At 37.1% G+C, this 27046-nt stretch overlaps 1 protein-coding gene across 1 annotated transcript in view; it reads right to left on the bottom strand.

Moving 5' to 3' along the window:
* The window catches only part of SPAG16 (sperm associated antigen 16), a 44526-nt gene extending 18819 nt beyond the window's left edge, over positions 1-25707 (bottom strand). The window contains exons 1-8 of the mRNA XM_074594134.1: positions 25594-25707; positions 21864-21910; positions 21366-21464; positions 16472-16599; positions 10117-10254; positions 4664-4771; positions 3147-3264; positions 1666-1735 (exon numbers count right to left, since the gene is read on the bottom strand). Of these exons, the coding sequence (XP_074450235.1) occupies positions 1666-1735; positions 3147-3264; positions 4664-4771; positions 10117-10254; positions 16472-16599; positions 21366-21464; positions 21864-21910; positions 25594-25639 (754 nt within the window). The 5' untranslated portion in view covers positions 25640-25707. The remainder of the gene's footprint in view (positions 1-1665; positions 1736-3146; positions 3265-4663; positions 4772-10116; positions 10255-16471; positions 16600-21365; positions 21465-21863; positions 21911-25593) is intronic.
* Between the last annotated feature and the right edge of the window lie 1339 nt (positions 25708-27046).

Raw genomic sequence — 27046 nt, forward strand, 5'->3', positions numbered from 1 at the left:
AGCTCATGTGGCTACTATTCTTCTTAGTCTTGTCTTTTCTACAGGCATTTTTTACAATGGAAGTAACTCCATGAATGTGGAAACTAATGAAGCTTGACTATCAAAGGCTAGGGTAACTCCGTGGCTTTGTACCCGGGGTATGTTACCAGTGAAAGAAGAAGGTTAGGCCTTTAACACACTGGGGAAAAAAACACAAAAGAAACAGATATAAGAAATGTCCCAATTGCAACAAATGCTTTACCTGAAAGTTGTACAATATTTAATACCTGGTCATCTATGTGACAGAAAACTTTGGGGTTCTCTAATGTCAAATAAACTGCAATCTCTGATTGTTCTCAAATTCTGCTCATGACTAAGGCAAGTGCAACATCCCCTTCTCAAGTGAATATTCTGTTGTCAAAGAAGGTAGAGCTCACTGTTTCCCTTTTTCAACATCTTATTTGTTTTCAAGGGTCTTTTAGAGATCTGATTTATTTGAGAATTATCTAACATCAAATGTAGCTGAAATTGGAAAATAGGAAAATAGGAAAATCACCAAGTATGTGATAGCACGGGCCTCATTTACTTAGGAAACCAGAGGTGCTCGGTTTTCTGATGGAGTTAGAGAAATAATTTAATAATTATGCATTTATTCAAAACACCAGGGAAGTAGTGTAGTACCATACAGATAAAGATATTATTCCAGCAGGTATTATAACTTTAGCAGCCTCCTGTAAAAATGAGACATGCTAAAAAAAGAGGCTGGATTTCATAATGCCGGTATTATCAAAATGTTTCCAGACGACTATATATACCTTCTTATAGTGAGTAGAAAAAGAACACTTGTGTGAAAAAAATATTAGTGGATAAAATAAAATCAGACACAAAGTAGATTTCTAGGACAAAGTCACAGAATGGTTTAGGCTGGAAGGGACCTTAAAGCCCACCCAGTGCCACCCCCTGCCCTGGGCAGGGACACCTCCCACCAGACCAGGCTGCTCCAAGCCCCGTCCAACCTGGCCTTGAACCCCTCCAGGGATGGGGCAGCCACAGCTTCTCTGGGCAACCTGGGCCAGGGGCTCACCACCCTCACAGCAAAGAATTTCTTCCTGAGATCTAATCTAAATCTCCCCTCTTTCAGTTCGAAGCCATTACCCCTCGTCCTATCACTACATGCCCTTCTAAAAAGTCCCCCTCCAGCTTTCTTGTAGACCCCCCTTCAGGTACTGGAAGGCCACTGTAAGGCCTTCCCGGAGCCTTCTCTTCTCCAGGCTGAACAACCCCAACTCTCTCAGCCTGTCTTCAATAGGAGTGATGCTCCAGCCCTCTCATCATCTTCATGGACTTGCTCCAACAGCTCCATGTCCTTCTTATGTTGGGGGCCCCAGAGCTGGACACAGTACTCCATGTGGGTGTCTCACCAGAGCAGAGTTGAGGGGCAGAATCACATCCCTCAACCTGCTGGCCACGCTTCTTTTGATGCAGCCAAGGACGCAGTTGGCTTTATTCAAATGATAAATGATATTGAATGGTATTCAAATGATAAAATTGCTGCTCTGTCACCAAGACAACTGATAAAATGTTTATGGTGCAAGTATTTTTGATTTACTGTTACTGAATTTTGAAATGCATCAGAACAACAAAAAGCCCATAATCAGTCTGAGCTTGGTGGTGGGAATATTTTACCTTTTGTCACAGGAATCTGAATAGCACGTCCCGACTCTAAATTTTGTAATGTGGCTTGCAAACCTGTGACCTAATTTTAAAAAGGAGAGAACAAGAGCTAATATGAAAACATTGCTTTTGAACTGTCTGTTCACGACACACAGCATTTATGTCTGCCTATTTAAGTAATAAATTCCATCTATAATATTTTACTTTTCTGATTATTTCCTCTAAATTATAAACATTACTCCTAATTTGAGATATTGGAACGGCCCAGTGAAACAATGCAATAAAATACAAGCCATCCAGAATATCTCAAAATATTTTTACAGGTTTCTTAAAACAATGCAGACGTACAGAATACTACGGATCTTACTGCACCATCAACTTTTAACCACTGCTATCACTGCACTGATCTTTAACTTAATGGCACAATACGACATACAGCTTTGTCAGAAGCAAATGGCACAAAATACCGTGTTATGTGTTACAAAAAAAGCCATCATTCCAGAATGCTTACAGTTCATAACCAGATAGGTCTTACATATATTCCTGAAATTTCATGACATGGCAACTGTTCTATGCTTTGTACTCCTGATTCAGCATAACTGCATATGGACATTATGGACATTAACCTTTCTTTTTCTTTAGGACATTTTTTTTTTTACTTATTGAAATTTCAAACATATAATCCTCAGGTTTTTAAAAGTAAGCTCTCAGTTGACCTGAGAAAAATGGGAGGCAGAGGAATGGAGGAAACAAGAGATGAGGACTATTAGAAGAGAATGCAACCATGGTAGATTCCGTTCATGTTACACATATATAATTGATGCTACTGCTGAAATGCAATGCGTTTTGGGAGCCCTTTTCTGTCTTTTTTTTTTTCCTCCTCTGTTTTGAACAAACAACCTATTGGTAAAACACATGTGAAATAATTTTCTGTTCTTCATCCATTCTATCTGTGCTTACGGTAGCTCCTGATAAAAGGGCAGAATATGATGTATACCAACCTATACATGAGATAAGATTCTAGAAGTAAAATACTACTCTATTATTCCACTCACAATACAGAAAAACTGTGTCTGATATCTTAATGTCTCTTTTACTAAACTAGTAGGTCATTCCTGGATATATTTAGGAAAAAATAAAATAGTAAATAGTAATAAAGAAAGTTAAAATAAGAGATTTCTAAAGACATAGCTGGAAGCATATGAATCTGTGGAAATAACACGTCTTTCCTCAAGTTGTTGAGACTGAAAGTATAACAGGGTCTGCACACTGCTGACTCGTGTGGGGCAGCACGGAGCAAGTACAGACTGAGAACTACTACTTTGTGGCACTAAGGTTCATATACTTTCAATATTAACATTTCACCAAATGTAATGTAGCTTCAAACTGCTACATAAGTGAGCTGCTTTAACGGAAACATCCTATGTATTTACCAAAGTAAACACCAAAAGCATTCCTTACGGCGTTGCAAGTGGTGTTCACCATAGTTTTACCTGCCCAACTGCTCTGTCTCTCTCCAAACTAGTTAACATTTTCTGTCTCAGTGTAGTCTGGTATTTTTCAGTCAACTGCTTCAGCACTGGTTCATACGATGCATAATGTGCCTTCAGCCTGTGAACAAGAAGACGACAGATGATTCCTCAAAGATGACTTGAATCAGAGATTTATGTCTGTGTAAATTTTTTCCTCCACAAATAAAAGAACAGAAGTGCCAAAAGGTCAACATAGAGGGGGCAGCAAAGGTATTTAGTATGTAACCACACAACTGGAATACCACAAGAAAAAAACAAAAAGAAGTAGTCAGATCAATGAGGTTTCCTAGTTTGTTTAGTCTTTTAAAACAATCCACCCAGTTTTGACCTGTTCTCAATCCTTCATATACATATTGCACACTAATTTTTCTTAATTTCTGTTTTCTTGCAGATGGATGATATTTCATTGGAAGAAAGAGAATTACAACTATTATCCACCTACCAACTAAAATCCTAATCTAGATAAAACAGTCGTAATATGATTACTACTTCTTTCTTCACTGCACATTACATTTAGAATACCTAACCACTTTGATTCTTCAACTAAAAGTTAGATATATAATCTCTCAAGAGAAACACAGGATACTAACTTTAAAAATACCGCATTTTTCAAAAAAGCTGACACAGAGAGGGTAAGTCAGTGAATAGCGCTCTCTTGCACTAGTATGTATGTATTTCAAGGTTAAAGATATAAAATATGTAGTTGCTATTACATGCATTTACACGCTTAAATAAGCCAAATTTCTGTGACTTGTTTGTAGCTGCAGATATAAGCCACTCCTCAATGTTATTTTGAAACAAGTACTGGCACAAACATGTGCAAAGGAAAGATTCTAATTTCAACTCTATCGCCTGGCCCAATAATCTTCAGATGGACAATATAAAAGTTCTGCTCATGGAGGGAAAGAACCACAACAGTTAATAGAAAACTTACAGAATTCCAGAACGACAAAATTATGGAATTAAATATTATAAAATAAACTATTACAATTCAGTACCAATGGACTAGTTTGGGCTTATTTGCAACCAAAGTAACATAGCAAATTTCATACAGGAAGTTCAAGGTGTAAAAGAACGGAAAATACCAGCTACAGGAATCATGAATGCAAAGGTTCCGAACTCAGTGTGACACCAGTTACCCTTAACATGGATAAAGGATCTAAACCCAGAAATCACTACATGCTTATGGAAAAAGATCTGGGTAAAAGAAAATCTCATTTGTATTTTTAACTATCAGAAATACTATGTGTTATTAATGCCACATTGCTTCATAGAAAATATATATAAAAAAATCATTAGAAATTGTTTAAGAGACATGGCAGAATGGTCAGATGGAACTTCCATTTACCAGGACACTAACTAAATGCAGCTAGCTTTACTTTAGCACTTCAAATTCCACAATGTTATCCCATTACCAGGCAACAATTGAAGACGTTACCTTTAACATTAAATGTACAGTAATTAAAATAATTTTTTACCTTTTAATGTCACAAAGCAGCCTGTTTTTCTCCTGGACCACTCGCTTGTGATGCATTCGATGGAAGTCACGTTCTTTCTGCATTTTTAGGAAAGCCTCTTTTGCTTTGCTATATGTTAACAGAAAATGTAAGAGAGAAGTATTAGTCTCCTCCTATTAATTGCTCATCAGATTACGCTGAATACACAAAGACTTCATATAATGGTACATTATATTAATTATGGCCCAACATAATGGTACATGCTAGAAGGACACACACAGAAGGGTAACTTGCAAATAGATGTATTTAGAGAGATTCTGGAAAAAATTGTGCTAGCGAAGTTCTAGGCTCTACTCAGTCATGTTTGCAGCCTGTCCCCAAGCGTCCCCTGTATGTGACAGCAGGAAGGAAAAGGAATCCATTTCAAAATTAATTGCAAACATACCTATAACCTCTCTAAGCACATTCTATACACAGCCATGGGACACCCTGACATATTCTGCTCCATAAACATAAAAGAAAATACTCTGTATATATTCCGTACGTTTTCTCCTTGCCTTTACTAATATGGATTTGTCAGGAAAGATTAGTAGACGAATCGTTTAATTGAAAAGGAGGCTTGAAATTACCTTGCACAGAAATTAGATATTTACTCTTTGCAAATAAAGCTCATTTCCTCTCCAACAGGAGTTGAACAGGCAGGAAAACCACTATGACAGTGCGGAGTATGCCAAAATCACAGGTCCAGGAAGAAGACACACAACTGCCAGTGCATTACATTTAATTGTACAAATAATTTATATTTACTATATATGCATTTGCTATATTTATTACCTATACAAACTACATATTTATATGTGTACATTTATATGTGAATTGTTGCTTGTAGCAGGAATGGTTAGGAAGACCTGAAGAAGAGCACAAGTGAATTAATGGTACTATGAATCAATCAAAGCTGAGAAAAAGCTGGCAGGGAAATGGAAACAGAGAGGGCTGCCCCTACGGTAACACTGTGAGAAACTCAAAGGAGCTGTGGGCATGCACATAGTTTTGTGTATGCACATGCACCAGAAGTTGCGAAACAGAGTAATTTAGGATATTGGCACTGGGATATAAAGTACAGATTATGATTCTGCTCAAGCTCCTATGAACAGGGAGATTGGAAACGTGAATGAATCAGTGGTCTCAGGATAGTTCTGTGAAACAACTCCATCATGACACCACTCACAAGATCTGACTTGCCATAAGATCTTGATTATAAAACCCGCCCCTTCAGAGCCAAGCAGAAGGCTTCTTCAAAAAGAGTAAAAGATGTTGCTACAGTCACAGCAAAACCAATATCCATTTCTTTTAGTTAAGATATACTGCTGGTGTCTCCATTTAAACTCTCCTCAAGCAAGCAGTTTGATAAAAATAGCAGAAGGCGGCAAGGTCCAACCAAAACCAAGTAGGGATTTTCAAAAGTGAGTTACATGCCCCATTCTCACTGAATTTAGGTGGGACTTTATTCCCCAACACGCTGCAAGTTGTAGTCCTAAAATTTTAGCTGAAGACAAGACAGTTTTAGAGAACATATACTCTCATGCTTTTACTCTATCTAGTTTATATAGTATTTAGTAGCAAGGATAATAGATGTATCGTGTAATTAAACAGATGCATTTAAATGTGGCACACAGTACAAAAAGTGTGCAGTTTATTTTTTTTCATAGTGTAAGTGGAGAAATAAGTGCAAGAATGGTTAGATTTTGGCAGAGGAACAGGAGATCAGCTGAGGATTATTTTGCTGGTGATAGCACTAACAGTAATAATAAGTATTGTTTCCAGGATTGCTTTATATTTTGACTATTACTGTGGCTGTAAACTGGGTGTATATTTGTGAGCATTCTTCCAAAAATCAGGACAGAAAAATACCTGCAAATATTTAAACTTCCTAACTCGTGTTTGTGAGCAGAGTTACAAACCTCAGACAACAGCTGTACACAGCTTTCATTCCATTTACCTAATAAATTCCTAAATGTTTAAAGAACTTACAAATATCACAGCTAGCAGTTTCTGTGATTAACACAATCTTAAACCTGGTATCCCATTTTGTTGTCTACCTACATCTTCAAAGGCCATACAGCAATACAAAGAGTCTGGCTATAGAAAAACACCAAAATATATGGGATTCAAGCTATTTTAAATCACCAGATAGACACAGTTTAATATCGCTATGAAATTACAACCTATTATTCAACTCACAAGCAAATTTTAATAGAATATTAAATGCTTGAATGATACAAATCATCACTGAAGACAATGAATTAAACTTAACTAATCTCCTGTAAGAGTTAACAATTTTCAGAGATGTTGTTTTCAAATTTTTCTTGCCTATTGGTAAGAAAATCTATGCTTTTATTGAAGAAATATTGCAGCAGATAACAACATCCCTGACCAATCAATCAGGGCTCAACTATAGCCTTCAAGATAAAAGACAGAGAAAGGGAGCACACACTTAAGATCTATTTTAACTACTGGCACATGGCAAACCAACATAAAATTAGTTTTGATTTCTATCACAACACAACGTCTGTTTTTAGAAATAATCTGAATAAAGATTAGTAGCGTATCTAAACTTTACGGTGATAACTATCACTAGCTTTAGAGTAAATAATTTATTTCTTTAACTTAGGCATTCAGGGATGTTGTCACATCTCAAGATGTCTTCAGACACGGACGACCTACTAAAAATACATACTCATTATATACAGCAAGTCTTTAAATAATGAAACATCACAGTGAAATGCAACCAACATCCTGCAATCTCCTCTATTTGCCCACCCGCTTGCCATGCAATCATGTAAACACTGTATTAAAATACCCAAAATACAATTACAGTTAGCTTCTAGACACTGAATCTCTTCCACCAATTGCTAAACAACATTAAAGCAGGAAGTAATTGGTTTACAGTCATTTATCCTGGGCCCCCATACTGCCTAAGTCCCAAGTAGCATCTCTCTTCTCCAAGATGGTTGTCAAGAGTACCAACTCAGAAATACCAAACGTAATTAAAAGCTTTCTTCAAATACACTTCACAGCACTGTAGCTCACAATTAAAGGAGACTTGCTTTGCTCAGAAATCCTTAGTTTCTAAGTAGTCAAATCAGCATTTCTTCAGGGCTCACAGGCATTCTGTCTTCACTGTAAGCTGGTGAATTCTCTCTCACAATACTTGAAAACTCAAATTGTTCTCCAGGTAGTTTGGGCTCCTGCTGGAATATTCGCTTTATCATAGCAAGGGTACTGACTACAGTTTCTGAGTGTCTGAACAAGGAAAAATGCCATTAACAGTCACTACAGTAAAGGGAGTTCCTATAGGGTACTATGAACAGGGTTTATCCAAAAGACACAAGGGAACACTAACTCATGGTACGTACAGCAGAAATGCTCAATTTCACCTATTATTCCAGAAACAATAGTTTTGATTCATAAATTATTAAAACTAAAATAAATGAAATGAACATCACAGAAGTGCCGAACTTTTAACATCAGTTAGTACCAATGAAAACTTTCACAGTTATTTGAAATAAAAAGTCTGAAAAATGAAGTAGTGAACATTAGCAAAAACCACATCTTATATCTACATAGACTCCCTGTTCTAATATTAGCAGAAAGACTAAGAAAATAAAGCTCTCCCTACAAGTAGAGAAAGAAGGACTGATTTTAATAGTGTTTTAACAAGGTACATGCAGAATAAGTGCAGTATTTAACAGTAAATACCAATGAATAGAATTTACTTCTAATTTGTGTCATATAGAATTGCCCTATGTCTCACCCAAACAGGTGACCTGACTCGCTTGTTTACCATCAGAGAATTGCTATTTTAGTTTTCATCAAACACTAGAATGTGAAAATGCAGGCCATGGCTTCAGTTCATGGATCTATTAATTTTTTTAGCACAGTTCACTTCAGTGAGTGTTGGTAGTTTTATTTAACAGATAATCTGCAGGCACCTAGCATATTGGTGCCTGGTGCCTGGAAAATGTCTTTTCCCTCTCCTGCTTTCTTCCTGTTGCACAATATTATGTTGTCTTGCAGCCTTTTAACTAGACATCTGCTGTAAAAGAAATTTTCTGGCACCCCACGGAGTATATAGACATTCCTATGGGAAAAACCCAACTCATGACCACGGTGAAATGGTTTTGAGCTACATGTTCTTAAACAACCATGTAGCAATGCAACAAACCCAGGAAAACTTTTACCAAGTCACAATCCACTCATCTTGTTATAGAATGTTCTGATGTATACAGGGGGGAAGAAAGACAGAAAGAAGATGGGTGAAAAAAAAGAAAGGAAAGCCTGTTAAAATTACTACTGACATTAATAAATTTCAGAAGGGCCAGATTTTGTCTTTCCTTCTTTTATTATGCATTACCGCTTCTTACTCTCCTACTCAAATGAGACACACAATCCCTAACCATCCATTGTCCAAAGAAACTGCAGTTTAAAATAAAGAAATGTTCTTTATATGGCCCATCTCCCAGTGCAACAGTATATTTAGACCACACAATGTTTGATTTGATCATTAAGCTGTTTACTTAACTATTAGACTATGGACAATTAATTTATTAATTTAAAATGTGATACATCATTATCATTGGAAAATAACTTGATTATCGTTATTATCAGCAGCGATTATTTACAATCGGAGTAGCTTTTTTTCATATAAAGGAACAATCTAAATGAAAATTAGTAGCTTGAGCAATCTTGAAGAAAATCAAAGAGATGGAGTTAACATTTTACTACAGCTTCATATTTTAAAACTGTGCACTGGCAGAACTCAAGTGAGTGGATTTTTAAGTCTCAGGGTAAATTCACAATGAACACATGCATGTGCCATTCTTCAGAAAAGGCTATGTTACATGTAGTTCATTATTGCACCTCTCCATTCTAACAGCTAAATATTTTAACTCCCTTGTGACTGAAGTACAAGTGACTTGTAAGATCAGCTACTACCCACAAGTATAATCAATGATGGTAATTTACACTGAAATACCACTTACCACTAGGGCCAGAGTGATAGATTTTTTGCAATTAAAAAATGAAGAATAAATGTATACTGATTTTGTTCCTATGGTGATGTTTTGTGGTAGCTGTAATTTATAGTACTGTATTTTAATACAAAATGCACATAACCATTTATTTTCTAGTTCTACATATTATACTGTCATGATTCTTTGTAGTAATTTGTTTTGATTACTGGATATTGAAAATTATTTTCTATAGCCCAGTAAATACAAATAAAGGAAATTAAGATTTAGGTTTCTAATAGAGCTCAGAGAAAATTGAACTTTAATTACAAATGTCACCTAGCAGTAAAAATATGCACAGCCAGCATAACAAACAGGAACAACTTATTTCCATTAAGTACTTGGGTTTACTTTATTTGGCCATTTACTTTTATATCAAAGTTTCATTAAGACCAAATAACATACTTTGCAGCAAGTTTGTAGTTTTCCAAATCTTTCCTCAGACGCATATTCTCAGCCTCAAGTTGCTGGTTGCAGGTATACACAGTTGGAACCAATCCAGTATCTTTGGGTGTGAACACACCTCTCTGTATGAATTCATACCTAGTAGAAAAGAAATGGAGAGATATTTTATTACAGGTTTCCTTTTTCTCACTTCTCTGATCTCTCCCTTCTCATGCTAGCATTTACCTAAACTAAAATCACAAAGATATTTATCATCTCATCGACAATTAGCAACAAGTACTATCCCATCACGCTGTGTTCTGTTTTACTGCTTTTCATTCTAAAATGTATTATTTTTCATAAGTCAAAAGATAGGTCCTGTATAACACAGTACTTCAATTTAAACAATTGTTCTTTTCCTTTCTTTCTTCCAAATACCTTAAATAAAAGACAGAAAAAAATATTCTTGTGCAAATAGCATTTGTATATACTCACAGTCTTTTTTATCTCATATGCTGAAATATATGCAAGAATTTTTTTTTGTTTTTGAGGACTCAAATAAGATGACAAAACTTTGGATAACCATGAATAATTCTATGAGCTATCTTCAACATGGAATACAGAGCTCACCTAGAGAGATGTCTTTATTCCTTCCTGTTTACCTACATTGCCCTCTCCTTATTTAATTACATTAACCAATATTTACTTATTTTACCAGCCCCCAAGAAAACATGATTCCATGATGTAGAAGCCTGAAGGCTGCTTTAGTTAAATAAACATACAGACTAACTTGCACTTTGAGAAGTAAAAGGAATCTGGAGCAGCACATAATGCTGTGTAGCAACCCAGGAATCTCAACAGCCCCGGCAATAAAGTTTGCTCAGTCTGTTCTCATATCTTTTAGGACTTCCATCCTTTGGTAGGTTGTCAATGAAAGCTAAAAACACTCTAACAGGCAGTAAAAAGGACGTAGGTATTGACAGTATTCATTTTCAGCTTAATTTAAAAGTGTTTAAAGACAGAGCAACTTAAAGTACCAAGTATCTTCTATCAAAAAAAAAAAAAAAGAGAGCGGTGATATCAGAAAGGATTCAAAAGCTAGATTTGATCAAAAAAGTGTGACCATCACCACATTAAAGAAATGCTTTTGCAGAATCATGCGTGCTCAAGGAATGATTATAAGCTATCAGTATTTGCCAAATTATTTCAAAAGACATCAGGATTCCAGTCTACATATACAAGCATAATATAGTTCTGTGCAAGCAGACATTGCAGAGGTGACTGCAGAATCCAGTACATGTATGTACAAAACACCTATTTCTTTGTTTACTTCTGCCCTGGAAGACAGAAGAGCAAGACCTTCAGTTGGTACAAACTTTAATAGACCTACTAAAGACAAAGCCATTGTGCACTATTGTAGCCACGATATCAGTTCAGCATGGGTTCACTGGAGCTATAAATAATTTATATCAAATAAAGACTATAGGCCCACAGTCTTCTTCCCTGGTAATCTTGACTGCAGCTGGAGGATGTTCTGGATGAGAACTCACTAGAAGGAATAATATGAACAGATATTAATATGTTCATATTTTTGAGGACTCAGATGACAAAACTCTGGATAACCATGAATAATTCCATGAGCTACCTTCAACATGGAATACAGAGCTCACATATTAATATATGTTCATATTGAATGTTCAACATACTGAATCTGTGCAATTTTTTTTCCCCCAGTAATAAGGAAGTATGAAAAGAACTGCAGTAATTAGAGATAAAAGTTACACTAAATGCTATTTCCTGCACTTGAACAAAAGCAGATTTGAAACTTGAAGAGAGCAAGCACAGCATTCCTAGATCAATAGAACACGTTGCAGAAACAAAAAGTGTTTGTAGAATAAGGGATTCTTGCTTGACAAGCAACTCTTCCTTAACATCCTCTCAAAAAAATCAAGGGCAATGTTAGAAACTCTTATGTCCAAATGACTTCCTACGGTCAGCTACTGTCTGCAGTCTGTGGATACCTCCTAGGAATGCTCATCCCTATGAATTAAGCTGTCACTCACACTCACCACCAGTAGATGAAAGGTTTTTGAAAAGTTAAACAGTCATGTCCAAAGCAAAATTCATTCTACCATCACTCCATTTTCTTAAGCAAATTACAGTAGCAACAGGCTTTAATACTAAGCAAGAAACTTAAGTCTTTATTTTTTTCCTTTTTTTTTTTTTCTTCAAATAAACACTGACTGATGAGCAGGTAGAATTCTTATTGGAATTATTGAAAATAAGGGCACTTCTCATTGCAAATGATCACAATTCTACGTACTCCTTTATTTGCCAGAAAACATTCTCCACTGAATGCCCTAACTGCATCTCATGAAACCCATCAAATTTCTGCAGGAAGACACATCAAACATGGACAATTGACGACATTAGCCCCCAGGAGAGCTAAGAACTCTGAAAGACAATTTTAATGAAATACAATTAATACAATAAATTCACTATGCCCTTGTCTAAGAACACTACTGAAAATGAAGACTTTTGTGTATGTATTAGAAATGGAATAGAAAATTACAGCACAAAATTGCATTGTGAAATCTCATTATCTTTCATCAGCCCAGTCCTGTAAAACTTATAGAACTTCTACATACCTAACCAACTGCCAAATAGCTATTGTTCTCACTTCTTTCCATTACAGAAGAGAACTGTGATGCAAATTAGTTAGTTGCATGCACACACAAGCTAAACTTTTCAGAACAATTGAGATACCATTCTTGAATGGCTATTTAAAATTAACCAAGAATCTGGAAACCTAAGGAACAGATGGTCAACTATGATTTTATGATCAAAGCCCAGTGCAGACTGACTAAAAAGAATACATTATTACTATATACATCACATTGAAATCAAACTTCTAAGAGTTTTAAAGGAATCAGGTTGCAGAGAGGCCCTGCAATAAACGAACACGTAGCTCAGGATAATCCCTTACCAAGGGATAACTCACCTAGAGATGCACTCAGGGATTAAAATTTCAAGTTTTAGCTTTTACAAGAACTTCTTACTGAAAATTATAATTCCAATTCATAACCTCTTAAACAGTTTCAACAGAGGCTAAGAAAGGAATAAGCACGGAAAAATAAAACATATTTTTGCCCTAGCGTACTCCTCCAATCTGTTACGGCATATAAATAGAAAACTCATATTATCATATTATGCTTGTTCTGTAGGCAAGAAAGTAGGTATGTCCATGTGGCTTTTTGCAAATCAAACTTGAGGTTACTTCGCTTGTGTTCTGAGCCAGTTCTAGTACATAAATTGTATCCGTTTTAGTGGGATGCTGTCCTGGAACTGATAACCCTTGTTTCTCTCAGGATTTATGAACTTAAAGCACAACACACATTAATGTGACCATATGATTTCCAGGCCAAAGAAGACAGGGAGCAGAGGAAACAGGTCTGTGTGAAATAAACAGATTGTTTCCACTGTCTTCAGGGAGTTGTGACATGGAGGATTACAACCTATATCCATTTTCTTCATTGTGCAAAAAGGATTTTTTTTGGTAATCATTCTATCTTTATGCTCAAAGAAGACATAGTAGCTTTGTTGCATGTGCTCTGTTATGCACAACCCGAGCAATCTTTTCAAGGCATACACAAGACAGACATGACTTATAACCTTGTTTCATCATGGAAGTTTATTCATAGTTTTAACCACATCAAAGAGAAAAGAATTTTCAAATCATGTTTCCATAATTCGTCTGCAGCTCTTCTTTTACTCACATGCTGAAACACTGCGAGGTCTCTAGGAACACTCAGAGATTACCAGTCCAATGAGTGTACTAATCACAGCGATAGCTCCGTGCGTATGTGTGAACAGCAAATGATTCATCTGCTCATCAGACTGGCAACATGCTGCCAGCAGCAGTGAACTCTTTGGGACTAGGAGGTATAGACTGTCAGATGCATGAATTTACAGTTGATCAGCCCCTGCACTTCATGCTCTAAAGCTGTCAATCCAATATCTTTAATAAGCAGCAAAAGCACTATAAAGTCTTGTATCAAAGAACAGAAAATTTAATGCGTAAATTAGATATTCTAAAAATCATTTAAGTCTATAATTTTAAGTTCCTTAAAGTATAACTGGAAGAAAAAAGTGTACGTACAAAAAAAAACTACGTAAGTTTAAAAAAAAGTCACTACTAGTGTGGTAAATTTATTCGTTACATCAAAGAAAAAGAGGTGGTTTGACTTAAAATAAAACATAATCACATCATGACATTTTATACAGCTGGAGAGAATAACAATGTTTTCTCAAACTCTGAAATAAACACAGATAATTTGGTCCAAATTAAGTGACCTTTAGATCTCAGACAGACAATTATTTCAAAGCAAGCCTTTTGATAAATTTTCTCTACGTTAATTAATTTTTCATTTTAAATTCCATTAGTACTTGATCACCACAGCATGAGAGCGAGAGCGTCGTCCCAATACATAATGAGGAACCTGAGTACACTAATCTGCTCCCACTTTCATTAATATTGTAAATTATCTATTTCAAACCAACATGAAACATTTTGAAATAAGGTATTAATGCAGAAAAAGTCTCAATACAGTAAGATTAGATCCTGACATGCTGAGCTCATTTGTAATGCCACCAGAATTAAAATTATTACTTAGGAAAAAAAAAATATATGTACAGCTAAGGATTTAAAAGATAAGGCCTGCTAAGACCTGCACTTACTCTGTTAAAAAGCAATCTGAATTTTGCCATTGATATAAATTCAAACTCCAAGTGCTTCAAAGAAAGCTGTAGTTTCATAAAAAGGTCATTATTTATATCTGTCTAGCATTAATTATCTTTTTCCATAAAAACTGTTAAACTTCTTCAAACTTAATACTATTCCTATCAGTTCTTTTGTTCAAAAAGAATACAGAACTATAGCGCTCCTTCTCTAAGGAATCATTTAAGTCACATTGTTATGCTATCAAAAACCACATCATTATTAATTCCAAAGGCAATGCCTGATTGGTGAGCTCCACACTAGTAAGACCACAGCCTTGCAAACGACAGCAATGACTCCCCATTAGAGAATATTTCTAAGAAAATTTAAAAGCTTCAAGGCTTTTGTAGGGAAAAAGTAAGATGTTTCTAACTTTTCAAATCTACTCATTTTCAAATTAAACAATTTCAAAAGACCTTATTAAAAAAATCTCTGAACATCTCATGTTTAAAGACTGTCTACAAGGTAATTCAGAGAGAGGTGTTTCCACTTCTCAGAATCTTTCCAATTAACTTGTAGATTCAAAGCAAGCTTGTAACTGAAAGTACTTCAATAGAACTTCATGACAGGTGTCATCTTTTGCTCCAAAATAATTCAGCTCTCCTCTCAAGCTTTGCAGCATTCCTGGCACATCATTCTTAATCAATATTAAAAAAATTATACATCCTGTGGTATTCCATATACGAAGAGAGTGGCAGAGGAAGTGGAGCATTTAGACAAAGCTGCATGTTTAAACTTCTGCACAAAGTATGGACAAAATCCCTGCAACCCATAAAAGCTGGGAAAAAGAAGACAGCAACAGCTGAAGAGTCTACTCTTATTACTACATGAATTAAATTTAAAAAAAAAAAAAACACAAACCAACCATATTATTTTGACTGGTGTACCAGAAATCAACAAGTATCAAAAATTTTGATTATTCTACTTAAAATACAAGGCAGCTATGACGAATATCCAAACCTATCCAAACAATCAAGATGCAAATACTATAGCATACTACAAAATATTCAGTTTTTAAGCAGGCACCCACATCCTGGAAAGCAAAAAAATAACAAAACCACATGATTTCTCAGCACTGCTGAAATGAAATGCTGATCATTTTTCATTGGACTCATTTGATCCATCGATAACTTCTGCAGTGTGGCTGATTTCTAGTTTTCATCTGTAGCCAGTGGAGAGCAGAAAATACTTGAAAAAAAAATAATTGAATTCATTTCTCCTTAAAGGAGATGGCTTAAACAACTCATGTGAGTTGCATCCTGAAAACGAGTATTTTTCTTCAATGGTCACAGAAGAGGCCTACGGTGACCACTTCAGGCTAGTAATGTCTGGAGTTAGGTGAAATGCATACAGTGCTTCAAAGGTACCCATTTAGGAGCTCCCTGGAGTCAGCTTTCTTGAAAGTCTGTCCTTAAAACAATGGTTTGTGGCCTTGTTCTCAAGATGAATATATTTATTTGGTAAAACACCTTGTTATTTAAGAATGACTCCTGCTCAGAAGAGTTTTCTGGAAGTATATCCTGATATACTGGAAATATCTGAATCCTGAGCATCTACTTCCTAACTCTCAAAGTAACACGGTCACTGAAAATATTTTACCATTCTGTTTGGAAGCAGTCAAGGGTTCTGGACATTCCCAATCTGACCAGGAAATTGCAGAAGAAGTCATCCATCGTTTCAGGTATTTCAGACACTGATTTCTCAGAAGTCAGAACAGGCTGCAAAGCCTGAAATTAAAATTTGATAATTGTTATTAAACCTGTAAGAGAAATATAATTATGTTACCTTCTATTTCTGAAGTCATCTAAAGTCACAGATCTGCTAGAGTACAGCTGAATGTTTCCTTGTCTTTATTGATCAGATCTGTAATCACTGATCCTTCTAATGTCAAGGTCTGTGAAAGGTTACAGAGAAATAACTCGAAAATCACATGATTTAAGCAAGTATTCTGAACCTGACATACTCTCATGTAGACTTGAAACTATTTAAACTCTAGTTTATCTGGAAGATAAACGATCTCCTATCTCTGAGAAAATGTTAGTTCTCATACTTCTGCACCCATCAGGAACCTTCAGAACTACCGATAAGAAAAATCCGTACTTCATCTAATGAAAAATACAAGAGTCCAAGGTGACAGTAAAAAGGCTTATATTCTTCTTGTAATGACGCGTACAAGAGACTCAAAGAACTGCATCTCCATCATTAGATCTCTTACGAAGTTTCACAAAGATCAATTCTCCCTTTTCTTCTCAACATCCATATGCAGACATGGAAGGAAGCTGCCAGACAACATTGCTACAAGCGTTAGCACAATGCAGATGGTGCACCGAGGCTTCATATGCAGCTCCCTTCAGTGCCATCAAGATAGACAGCTATTCAGATAAGATCAGCTCCTGGGTCAAGCACAGTTGCCAAAAGCAGAATCAAAACAAAACAGAGCAATCGACTACTGAGAAAAAAAACAGATCCCTTTCACAGCTTTTTGTTGCAATGCAGATTTTTTTCCTTCACCCAATCCCATTCAGCCCACACAGAGCATAGCTTGATATTAAGCTCTCCTAGAGAAATTTCAAGATGCAAGGAGGTATGAAAAAAGTAAAATATGACCCAGTCTGAGACTACCCACCCTGCCCCAAAATACATTTAAAGATAACCAGATGAGAGAGACGACTGCGACTTGGCAGCCAAAGAGACGGCCTTAATTCCTTCAGACTTCAAATGGATTACAGCAACTTGACATAGCTAAGTGTGAAGCTCTCAGCGTTTGGGAACTCTACATGGGGCACAATGCTACAACGCACTTGCTCAACACCACAAGCTACTAAGATACTGCACTACGCGCGCCTACCTCCCGGTGAGAGGATGACAGAACAAATCTGGGCTTGACAACTATCACTTCGAGCGCTCTTGAAATAAACTCAGATTCTATGATATCATGTGCTACCTCTTAAAAAAAAAAAAAAAAACAAAACCAAAAAACCCCAACAAACACTGTAGAGAACTGATGAGAAGCAGAAACAGCTTCCACTGATACCTACCTTCTTTTCCTTTCAATACTAACAAAACTGAAAAAAAAAAATTCCAGGGAGATATTCATCAAGACACGCTAAAGGCTGCGACTGCAAATTATTTCCTCCATCCATTTAAAAAAGAATCTGTAGGCCAGGGATTTTTGATAACTCCATCCATTTATGGCTTATTCATGTCCTTAGTGGGAGCGCTATTAACACGACTACATAAATTACCTGGAGACAAAGGCATTTCTCTTGATAAAATAAAAACACTGGGAAAATCTCATAGCCATTTTGTATAATACAGAAAATGTTGTGTTTAATTCAAGCAATCTACCTAATATAAACAGAAAGAAATGTACATGTACGATCGAGGCCATGTTAACACTGTGTTATGAATAAAACAATATGCCAAGTGCAATGTAATATTTAGCATATTTTCATTACTAGAGATACAGTACATCAGACAGGTCTATTTTCTAATTGTGGTAATACAAAACCCAAAGAGAGTACATCTGCAGACATCCAGCTGCAGCCCTTTTCTTGCTTCTTTTCTTTCTTTATTCTAAGTGAGGGAAATGTCTAATATTGTTGCTTGTAGTTTCCCAAACACATCTATAAAGGCAGTCTTCAGAAGAAATGACACGGTTTGATTCCCTTAATAAATGGAAATATGATAGGAATTCATTTCATCCGTGCAGAAGGGCATTTGTTAGCTAGATACTAGCACTGAGAATCATTTCAGGAACCGACGCTCGAGCAGGGAACAATATAGGGAAAAACGAATGCAGTCTAACAGGCACAGTATTGGAACAGGGCCTCAGGAAACCAGAATTAAATTCCTAGCTCTTCTGCAGACTTTGTGATTGATATTAGGCTAACCACTTTCTTTAACTTAATCTTAACCTTGGATGACTACCCATAAAATGACATAACAGTAATTTTTGTATATAGTTACCTATTTAAAAATGAGAAAAATACAATCTACTAATTGATATGGTACAGAAACCCTATAGTAGCTACATAGACAAAAACATCTTATTAAAGGATTCTGACCATTAAGTCAAAATAAACAGACTAAGTATTTGTTTCATTAAATATATCTTCGTTAATTTTTTTTAATTAAAATCTTCAAAACATTTTGAGTCTATGGATTGCAAGTATGGCCAGTAAAATAAGTTAACTGCTAACAGCTTAACTTTAAGGACTTCCACAATACTCATAAAAATTTATGTGCAATGAAGAAATTAATACCAACGTCAAATAACACTAAATAAATTAATAATTTCTCTGTAAAACAAAATGAGATGTTTTGCAAAACTTATAAAACTAAAAAAGAATACAAAGGGAATTAAAAGATTTTTAACAGTCAGACAAATCAGGCCTACATAAAATATAAGGTCATTGTGAATTCAGATTATCATTTGTGACATTAAGAAAATAAAGATCCTAGAATTGAAGCGTAACAACTGTAACTACTGAAGAAAGTAATTCAGACGGCTTTCGTGTGTGTCGTTTCAGAGAACTTCTGCATCCTTTTCCTAGGGTCCCTATCAGCTTAAGATTTTACTTTATATGCAAAATATTCTATTGCTTGTGTTTAAAAATACTTTATGTTACTTTACACTGTCTCAAAACAAGGACAACAGAAAAAATATCATGAGTTGTAACTGAAAAGGGCAAATTATGACTAGAACAGGAACAGCAGGCAGAATCACTGCTACCCAAAGCACGCATTGCCCAGCCCAGCTGTATTTTGAATCAGCTGCCATTTCACCACCACACTACAGGGAAGTGATACTTAGAAATTAGAGCTCCATCACCCTCATTTCCATGTTGGGACCCAAACAAAAACATGAACTCTAGTTGTTGAAGGATCCCCTTAAAGACCAGTGGTTTCACTGCACGCATGCAGAGATCCAGAAGGAAAGAAAACATGTCTCATTACCGCCTGTAGAAACACAGCCTTAATTCCTACACACTTTTTTTTTTTTAAAAAGGTGAATAGCACCCTCTCTCATTTGCTTGTGTTTGCTCTTCTTCATTTAGTAATTAGCATTAATTACTTTGGAAGAAAGTTTGAAAATAAGTATTTTTCTTAGCTTTTCCTGGCTATACTTGACCTTTTTAACAGAGCGTAAAAGAAACTGTAGTTACTCAATTTAGAAACTGTGGATATTTATAGTATCTGCATTTGGCAAATCAGTTAAATATTTTTGGATGCTCACTTGATTTGTGCCTTCTCCATATAATTTGTTTTCCATTACAAAAAGATTTTTATCTAGTATTGAAATCCAAACTTTAATATGGGATTAGGTATACAAGTTACTATGACCACCAAATACACACAATCACTTAAAACTGTTTATCACAGATTAGCTATTTCAGGATATGCTTGTTACCTAATTTAACTTATTTTAGCCAAGATTAGAAACTAATAATTGAAAAAGTGTACCAATTATTAATCATGTGAAGACAGCTTTCTACTGTGCTTCTTAGCTCAGAGTTTGGATATTGATTCAATATTAATTCACAGGAAACAGCGCTTCTAACTTGGGTCACCAAAAGTATTCACTGCAGCACTTGGTTTTTTCCAGTGAATTGGCATCAAACAATCTAGTCACTGAGCCTCATAAAATATACAGAAAATCTTTATGAAACCTGTCAAAGAACTAGCAACTGTATTAAAAGTTTTCTACTGATGTCTTTCCATCTAAAGGCTGAAAATATTATTTCAGTTTCAAAATTATGGAAAAATATTAAGTCTTCAAATAATGAGTCAAAAAGCAAGAAGGCAGACATCTATTAGCAGAAGCACAAAATCAAAGAGAATCTGAGTTAAGCACCCACATTCTTCTTCTGTTTTAAGGAAAGGTAACACTTTCTTCAGTTTGATAAAATGGGATAGATATTAGCATATTGTTTCCTACCATGCAATGTTCAGTCAACAAAGAAATAAAAGGTTATTTAATTACAGCACCGTCAAAAGATCAATAGATTAAAAATATCCTTCCTTGTTTCACTTGTCATTTGAATGTCAACTCACACAGTAAAACAGACATAACTTTGGTTATCCCTAAAGAACATTAAGAATTTCCACTACTTGGTTACTGTTAAGCATGTTCAGTCTTAAAATCTTCTGCCATCTTTCTCTTCATTTTCAGGTATATTCAGCTTCAAAACATGAAAGACTCCAGTATTGTCAGTTTTCATTCAAAGTTTGATCTAAAATACAAAACTGATCTGTTGATACACACTAGTGCAGAACAAAATGCAAAAGTTAAAGGAAGGTGAAACCCAGGAAACATAAATTGCCTTTTCCACTGTGGCGTATGTTTACCTCTAGAAAGTTCTAAAGAACAAGAGACAACCTTTTCCTTACAAATATTTCATAATTAAAATAAATTATGATTTGTAAATTTTAAGCCACTAATGCCAACTGAACTACAGACAGAGTCTTAGAACGTTTAGGAAGTTCTTACTAAAATTTGGGCATCTTCAGCCTGCTCTTGAACAGTCTGCAAAGCCTTTGTCAGATCCTCCTCATCTTCCTGAAGACTAAATTCATCATCTGCTGGAACCTAAATGAAATTATTTAAAATTAGGTATCAACATATTTTATACATCTTTCCACTCCCAATACAACTGCTGAAAATAATCTTGTTCTTGTTAAAGTAGTATTTTGCTACATTTAAATAGAATTTATATTACTGAAATATTTGTTATAAATAAACTGAAACATATAAATAGAAATATCTGTATCCTTAAAAAAATATTTAACATTCAAATAAAAGTAAAACATAACAAATCAACTGATATTAATCTTCTCTTGAAAAATATGCCTAACATCATCACACTTTATAAAAGGCGGTTCGTGTTATTTCTCCTAAGATGGTTTTGTGACTGATGAAGTAAAATAAAAGAATGAAACATGAATATTCTACCACATATATAAGAAGATTATCAATTTAGTAAATTACCTCTTCATACTGATAATCATCTTTAGAGTCATCTGTTATGGTAAATTCTGCAGATTTTGTTAAGTCTGACACAGCTGATGAATGTGATGAGTTACAACTTAAAAAAATGTATCATAAACCAGCTATCTATAAATCTGTTATCACCACCTTCACCCTCCTTTATGACAAAAGACTTCATGCTTTCAAGGCTTCTTTAAGTCTTTAGGTGAACATGCCCAACTCCAGTGAAAATTACGTACAGAGATTCAAAGTTTTCATAACAGGCTTAAACACCATCATAATTTGCCTCATCAGATCTGTCAAAGTTAGAAGTCAAGCACTGTCATGAATTAAACAGTAGCTAAATTCTGCTCTCACCCACACAATCATCAGTTTTCATAGAGGTCTTACTGCACTGAGACTTCCAGAGACTTTACGCTTCTAAGCATAAACCTCATGCTCTCAGAAAATGGCTTTTTTTTTTAATCAAATTCAGATGTACAAGTTCAAACACAAACATCTGAGATCAAACACTGAGTACTAGAAGACCATTTACTGAAGCTGATACAAGTGCCTTAATAATTACAACACAGCAACAATGAAAAGATAAGGAACTTTCAAAATGTAAAAATTCATTTGGTAATTATCTACAGTTCCTCCAAATGCTTTAGAGTCAAACTTTCCATTAAAAATAACTACAAATGGTGTAAAATGAAACCCAAATAAACATTTTTCATCCACTAGCCTCACAGCCCATGGAAGTATAACATAAATGTTTTTAGCAAGATGGTCTGTTGACAGTTTCCCCAGGAAATCAGTTAGCCTACAAATGACCCATGTAAATAAACCAGAAATTAACTTCTGAAGAAAAGCTGGCAACTCAGTACTTCACATACAATAAAATTTAAATGGTAACTTTAATATATACAAAGAAAAAAAAAGATGCATGATTTTACAGCTTTGCATCAAGTTTCCCAAGTCTGAATTATTCTCTTTAAAAATAGGCCTTTTGCTACAGTTCTCACAATACAATATACATATAAAAGTATCATCTGCATTCAAGACCCCAGCATCACAGCATCAACCAAACTAAAAGTTGAATTGTAACCATCTGGAAGGCTAACAGCTGAAGATCATGCCCCAAAAAAGGACCATCATCTGTTTTAGATATGTGAGGTTTGAGAGAAAAGTTGGAAAGATGTCATTTCCTATTGTAAACCAAAAACAAACAAACAGGGAAGTCACGGAGTGAACAAAGGCCTAACTTTCAGTAATCAAGTCAAAGCACATCTGTGTACCTCCAACTGTCCAATTAAACTACATGCTTACTATGAAAATTGTACATATAAATAGGAAACTGGCATGAACACTTCATAAGAACCTCCTATCTAGACTTAGTACATGAAAGCAAATGCCTGCAATACATATGCCCCCAAATTTGCTTCTCAAATTACTGCATCACAAACTGCAGACGTGGAACACAGGACTTGAATTCAAGTCACCACCTCTTTGCGTCTCAAATTTTGCTCTCTGCAAAAGCTTCATTTTGCTTCATCCAGCACAAGAAGAACGTTTTGGTCCTTGCATCAGGGTCTGACAACGCCCTCATGAAACAACTCCTAACTCCCGGACTTCGTTCCTTCAACTCAGAGGGAGAAAAGTTCACCTGAACTGCTCATTACATAAGAAAAGGAAAGAACAGCAAGGCGGGCCTGTAAAGCAGGAGGAATAGGTTTTCTTTATTGTTTGAAAAAGCAAGAAGGATATTGCAGCAGGCAAGTCAAGATAAAAGACACAGTAGTACTGACTAATAGTTAGGGTAATGTTCTAAAAAACCTCTTTTTTAAATTAGATTACGATATCCTAGCACTAGCTAGCTGACTACACATTCTCTCTTTAAAGAATGAGACTTTAAAAAATGAAGTCACGTTTGTATAGCGTGAATACTTGGGTACAACGTTCCTTGTATGAAGTAAGGGACAATTTCCATGTATATATAGTAATTCTATGTACAAACTAAATATCTGGATACTTCTCTGGAACCCCAAAGCCTCCTCATTAATTTACAGCAGTATTTATCAACTTTAAATTAATTTAAATATAGTACGTTTAAATAAAATACTGTACCTAGCAATTTGATCAGAGGCTACTTTTTCTAAAGCTGTCTTTTCTATGGGCTACAAATGACCCTTCCCCCATCTTGACTATTTCTTTCTACATTTATCAAAACTTTCAATGCAGATAGAAGTGTCACTGCAGTATACCCTTGATAAGTAAAACACTTTCAAACACTGTTTTTTTCCTGAATCTTCTACTGACCTGACTATCCTTGCAATCCATTATGGTCTAAACTAACGCATCACGGCAACCACTGTGCACAGACTAAAATATTACTTTTAAAATACGGGGGTTTTCCTTCTTTTTTTCCAAAAGCCATATCCAGAAGCAAAATAAAACAAAGGAATTTATTTTCAAAACTATTGTATTTTCCCAATGAACACCTTTTTTTTTTTTTTTAAACACATGTCCTGATGCAGTGCTTTTTTAAGCACACCACATAGTGTGAAAACAGCTGTGCAGTTTCAAGGAGACAGAAACTGAGGCACAAGCTCACAAAGGACAATCTTCCACTTTTTAAATTGTTTTTATATTGGCTTACATCTTAATTCTAGCAAAGCAGGAAAACTAAGGTACTGGTAGGGCCTAACACTTAAGCTCTAATTATTTAGCCTCTAAAACAAAGCTCACAAGATATTCTTGATTTTGCAGCTCACAGTTACAAAACAGAATGCAGAGAGCTCATCTGACCTAGGGAAAAAACTAGAATTTGGGTCACCTAACCAAAAAATACACGCTCAAAAGCTATAAACTCCTAACTTAACTTGCCACAACTCAATCGTGAAAAGAAGTCAAACTGATTTTTTGCCTCTAAAAGCCACGGCAAACAAAATTATGTCTAGGTTATTACATCCTAATCTTTATAGCTTGGTCATACCCAGTACTAAACAAAAACACAATTACCTAGCCCGTTACCGTGCGTGGCAGGCATTGGGAATGTCAATTTTACAACAGCACATGGGGACCGTGAGTCTTAATGACAAGTCTTGTCACTCCTCCAAAGATATTTTGCACTGACAGATCAACAACTAAAGCAAAAAGGGCGACAGGACACTTTCAGTTCAGAATTTGAACTCTTGCTTAGACTGCCCCTATCAGAGGCATGGGGGGGATATAATTACCTCAGATTTTCTAGGCGTCACTCAGGGACTCATCAGCAATGAAAAAAGCACCTCTCAAGCACGCAAGTCCCCACCACTTCTTCAGGAAAACCCCCGGGGGCAATAACCAACAAAAAGCAGCGACAAGACCGTGGGGTTTGGGGTTTTTTTGGCTTTCTGTCCCCCTTACTCTGTGAAATAACTTGGCAACCCCGCGGGTCTCCTGCTGGTTGGGCCCTGCCCCGGCTCCCTGCCCCGGCTCCCAGCCCCCAGCCGGCGGCAGAGGCAGGGCCGCACGCCGCCGGAGCCCTGCCCGAGCCCTCCCCTCCAGCGCCCGGGGTCCGCGGAGCGCTGAGGAGACGAGCCCGTTCGCGCCGCTCTCCCCCTGAGGCGGGGAACCGGCGGAACCCCGAGGGCACCCCGCAGCCGCCCGCCTCAGGCGGGCAGGAAGAGAACCGGCGGGACGCCGAGGGCACCCCGCAGCCGCCCGCCTCAGGCGGGGAGGAGGAGAACACTCCGGGGAGGAAGGATACTCTGCAGGCAGAAGGACACCTCAGAGCCCGCCGCCTCCCCCGCCATGGCCGTTCGCTCCCCGCCGCCGCGTCGGGCCGTTGCCAGGGGCGGCCTCTCGCGAGAGGGAGCAGCCGCCGCGGGGCGGGGGCGGGAACAGCCTCGCCCCAGCGGCCATTTGATTGAGTTTAGTCTAATTTAGAGTCAGTCACGCTTCATTTTCTTGCTCCCGGAGGTGCTGTGTTGAAGTCGAGGCGAAGTTCCTCAGTGTTTTACCAGGGAGGGAGCGGCCCCGCGGGGGCCGTGAGGGGATGTGCTGGGGGGCGAGGAGATCTCTGGAGGGTTCCAGGGTGGTTGCTGGCAAAGCTGGGAACCAGCCTCAGTGTTGCCTCAGGGTCCTTCCCACTGGCTTCTGTGGCGTTTCTGACTAGGAAATACTGCATTATATTAAACAGAATGAAAAACAACAGGAGAAGGGAGGGGAAAAAGGCTCCGGTCTCTTACGAAGGGACTCTTTTCTTCTCCAGAGGAAACATTTTTGTAGGTGAAACAGGTGTTTGCTGGTTCACCTGAGCTCAGTGCTGTGGGACTGATAGCTTAAATTAAGTTCATAGAATGGTTTAGGTTGGAAGGGATCTTAAAGATCATCCAGTGCCACCCCCTGCCCTGGGCAGGGACACCTCCCACCAGACCAGGTTGCTCCAAGCCCCGTCCAACCCGGCCTTGAACCCCTCCAGGGATGGGGCAGCCACAGCTTCTCTGGGCAACCTGGGCCAGGGGCTCACCACCCTCACAGGAAAGAATTTCTTCCTAATATCTAATCTAAATCTCCCCTCTTCCAGTTTGAAGCCGTTATCCCTCATCCTATCACTACGTGTCCTTGTAAAAAGTCTCCCTCCAGCTTTCCTGTAGGCCCCCTTCAGATAATGGAAGGCCACTATAAGGTCTCCCCAGAGCCTCCTCTTCCCCAGGCTGAACAACCCCAACTCTCTCTGTCTGTCTTCAAGAGCAGAGATGCTCCAGCCCTCTCATCATCTTGGTGGCCCTCCTCTGGACCCACTGCAACAGGTCCATGTCAAGTCCAGAGGTTGGTCAGGTCCAGCAGGTCCTTCTTGCGTTGGGGGCCCCAGAGCTGGACATGGTACTGCAGGTGGGATCTCACCAGAGCAGAGTTGAGGGGCAGAATTACCTCCCTCGACCTGCTGGCCACGCTTCTTTTGATGCGGCCCAGGCAGTATGTTCTAGTTTAATTAAGAGCAGGAGTTTTCCCAGGAAAAAGTTTAGGAAAGAAGCATACTATGTCCTATACATTTGTGGAGATTATGTGTAATGGCTCTTTGGAGTTTGAGAAAAGGTTGCAGGAGTCAAGAGAAAATTTTCAGTACCTTTTCTTTGTTTCCTTTTAAAATAAGCTTAGAGGTCCCAGTCCTACATTTCCATTGAGTTAGTGGGCTTTGTAGGCAGTAGGAATTCAGA

This window comes from Larus michahellis, chromosome 7, assembly GCF_964199755.1.
Source record: "Larus michahellis chromosome 7, bLarMic1.1, whole genome shotgun sequence".
Taxonomy (NCBI): domain Eukaryota; kingdom Metazoa; phylum Chordata; class Aves; order Charadriiformes; family Laridae; genus Larus; species Larus michahellis.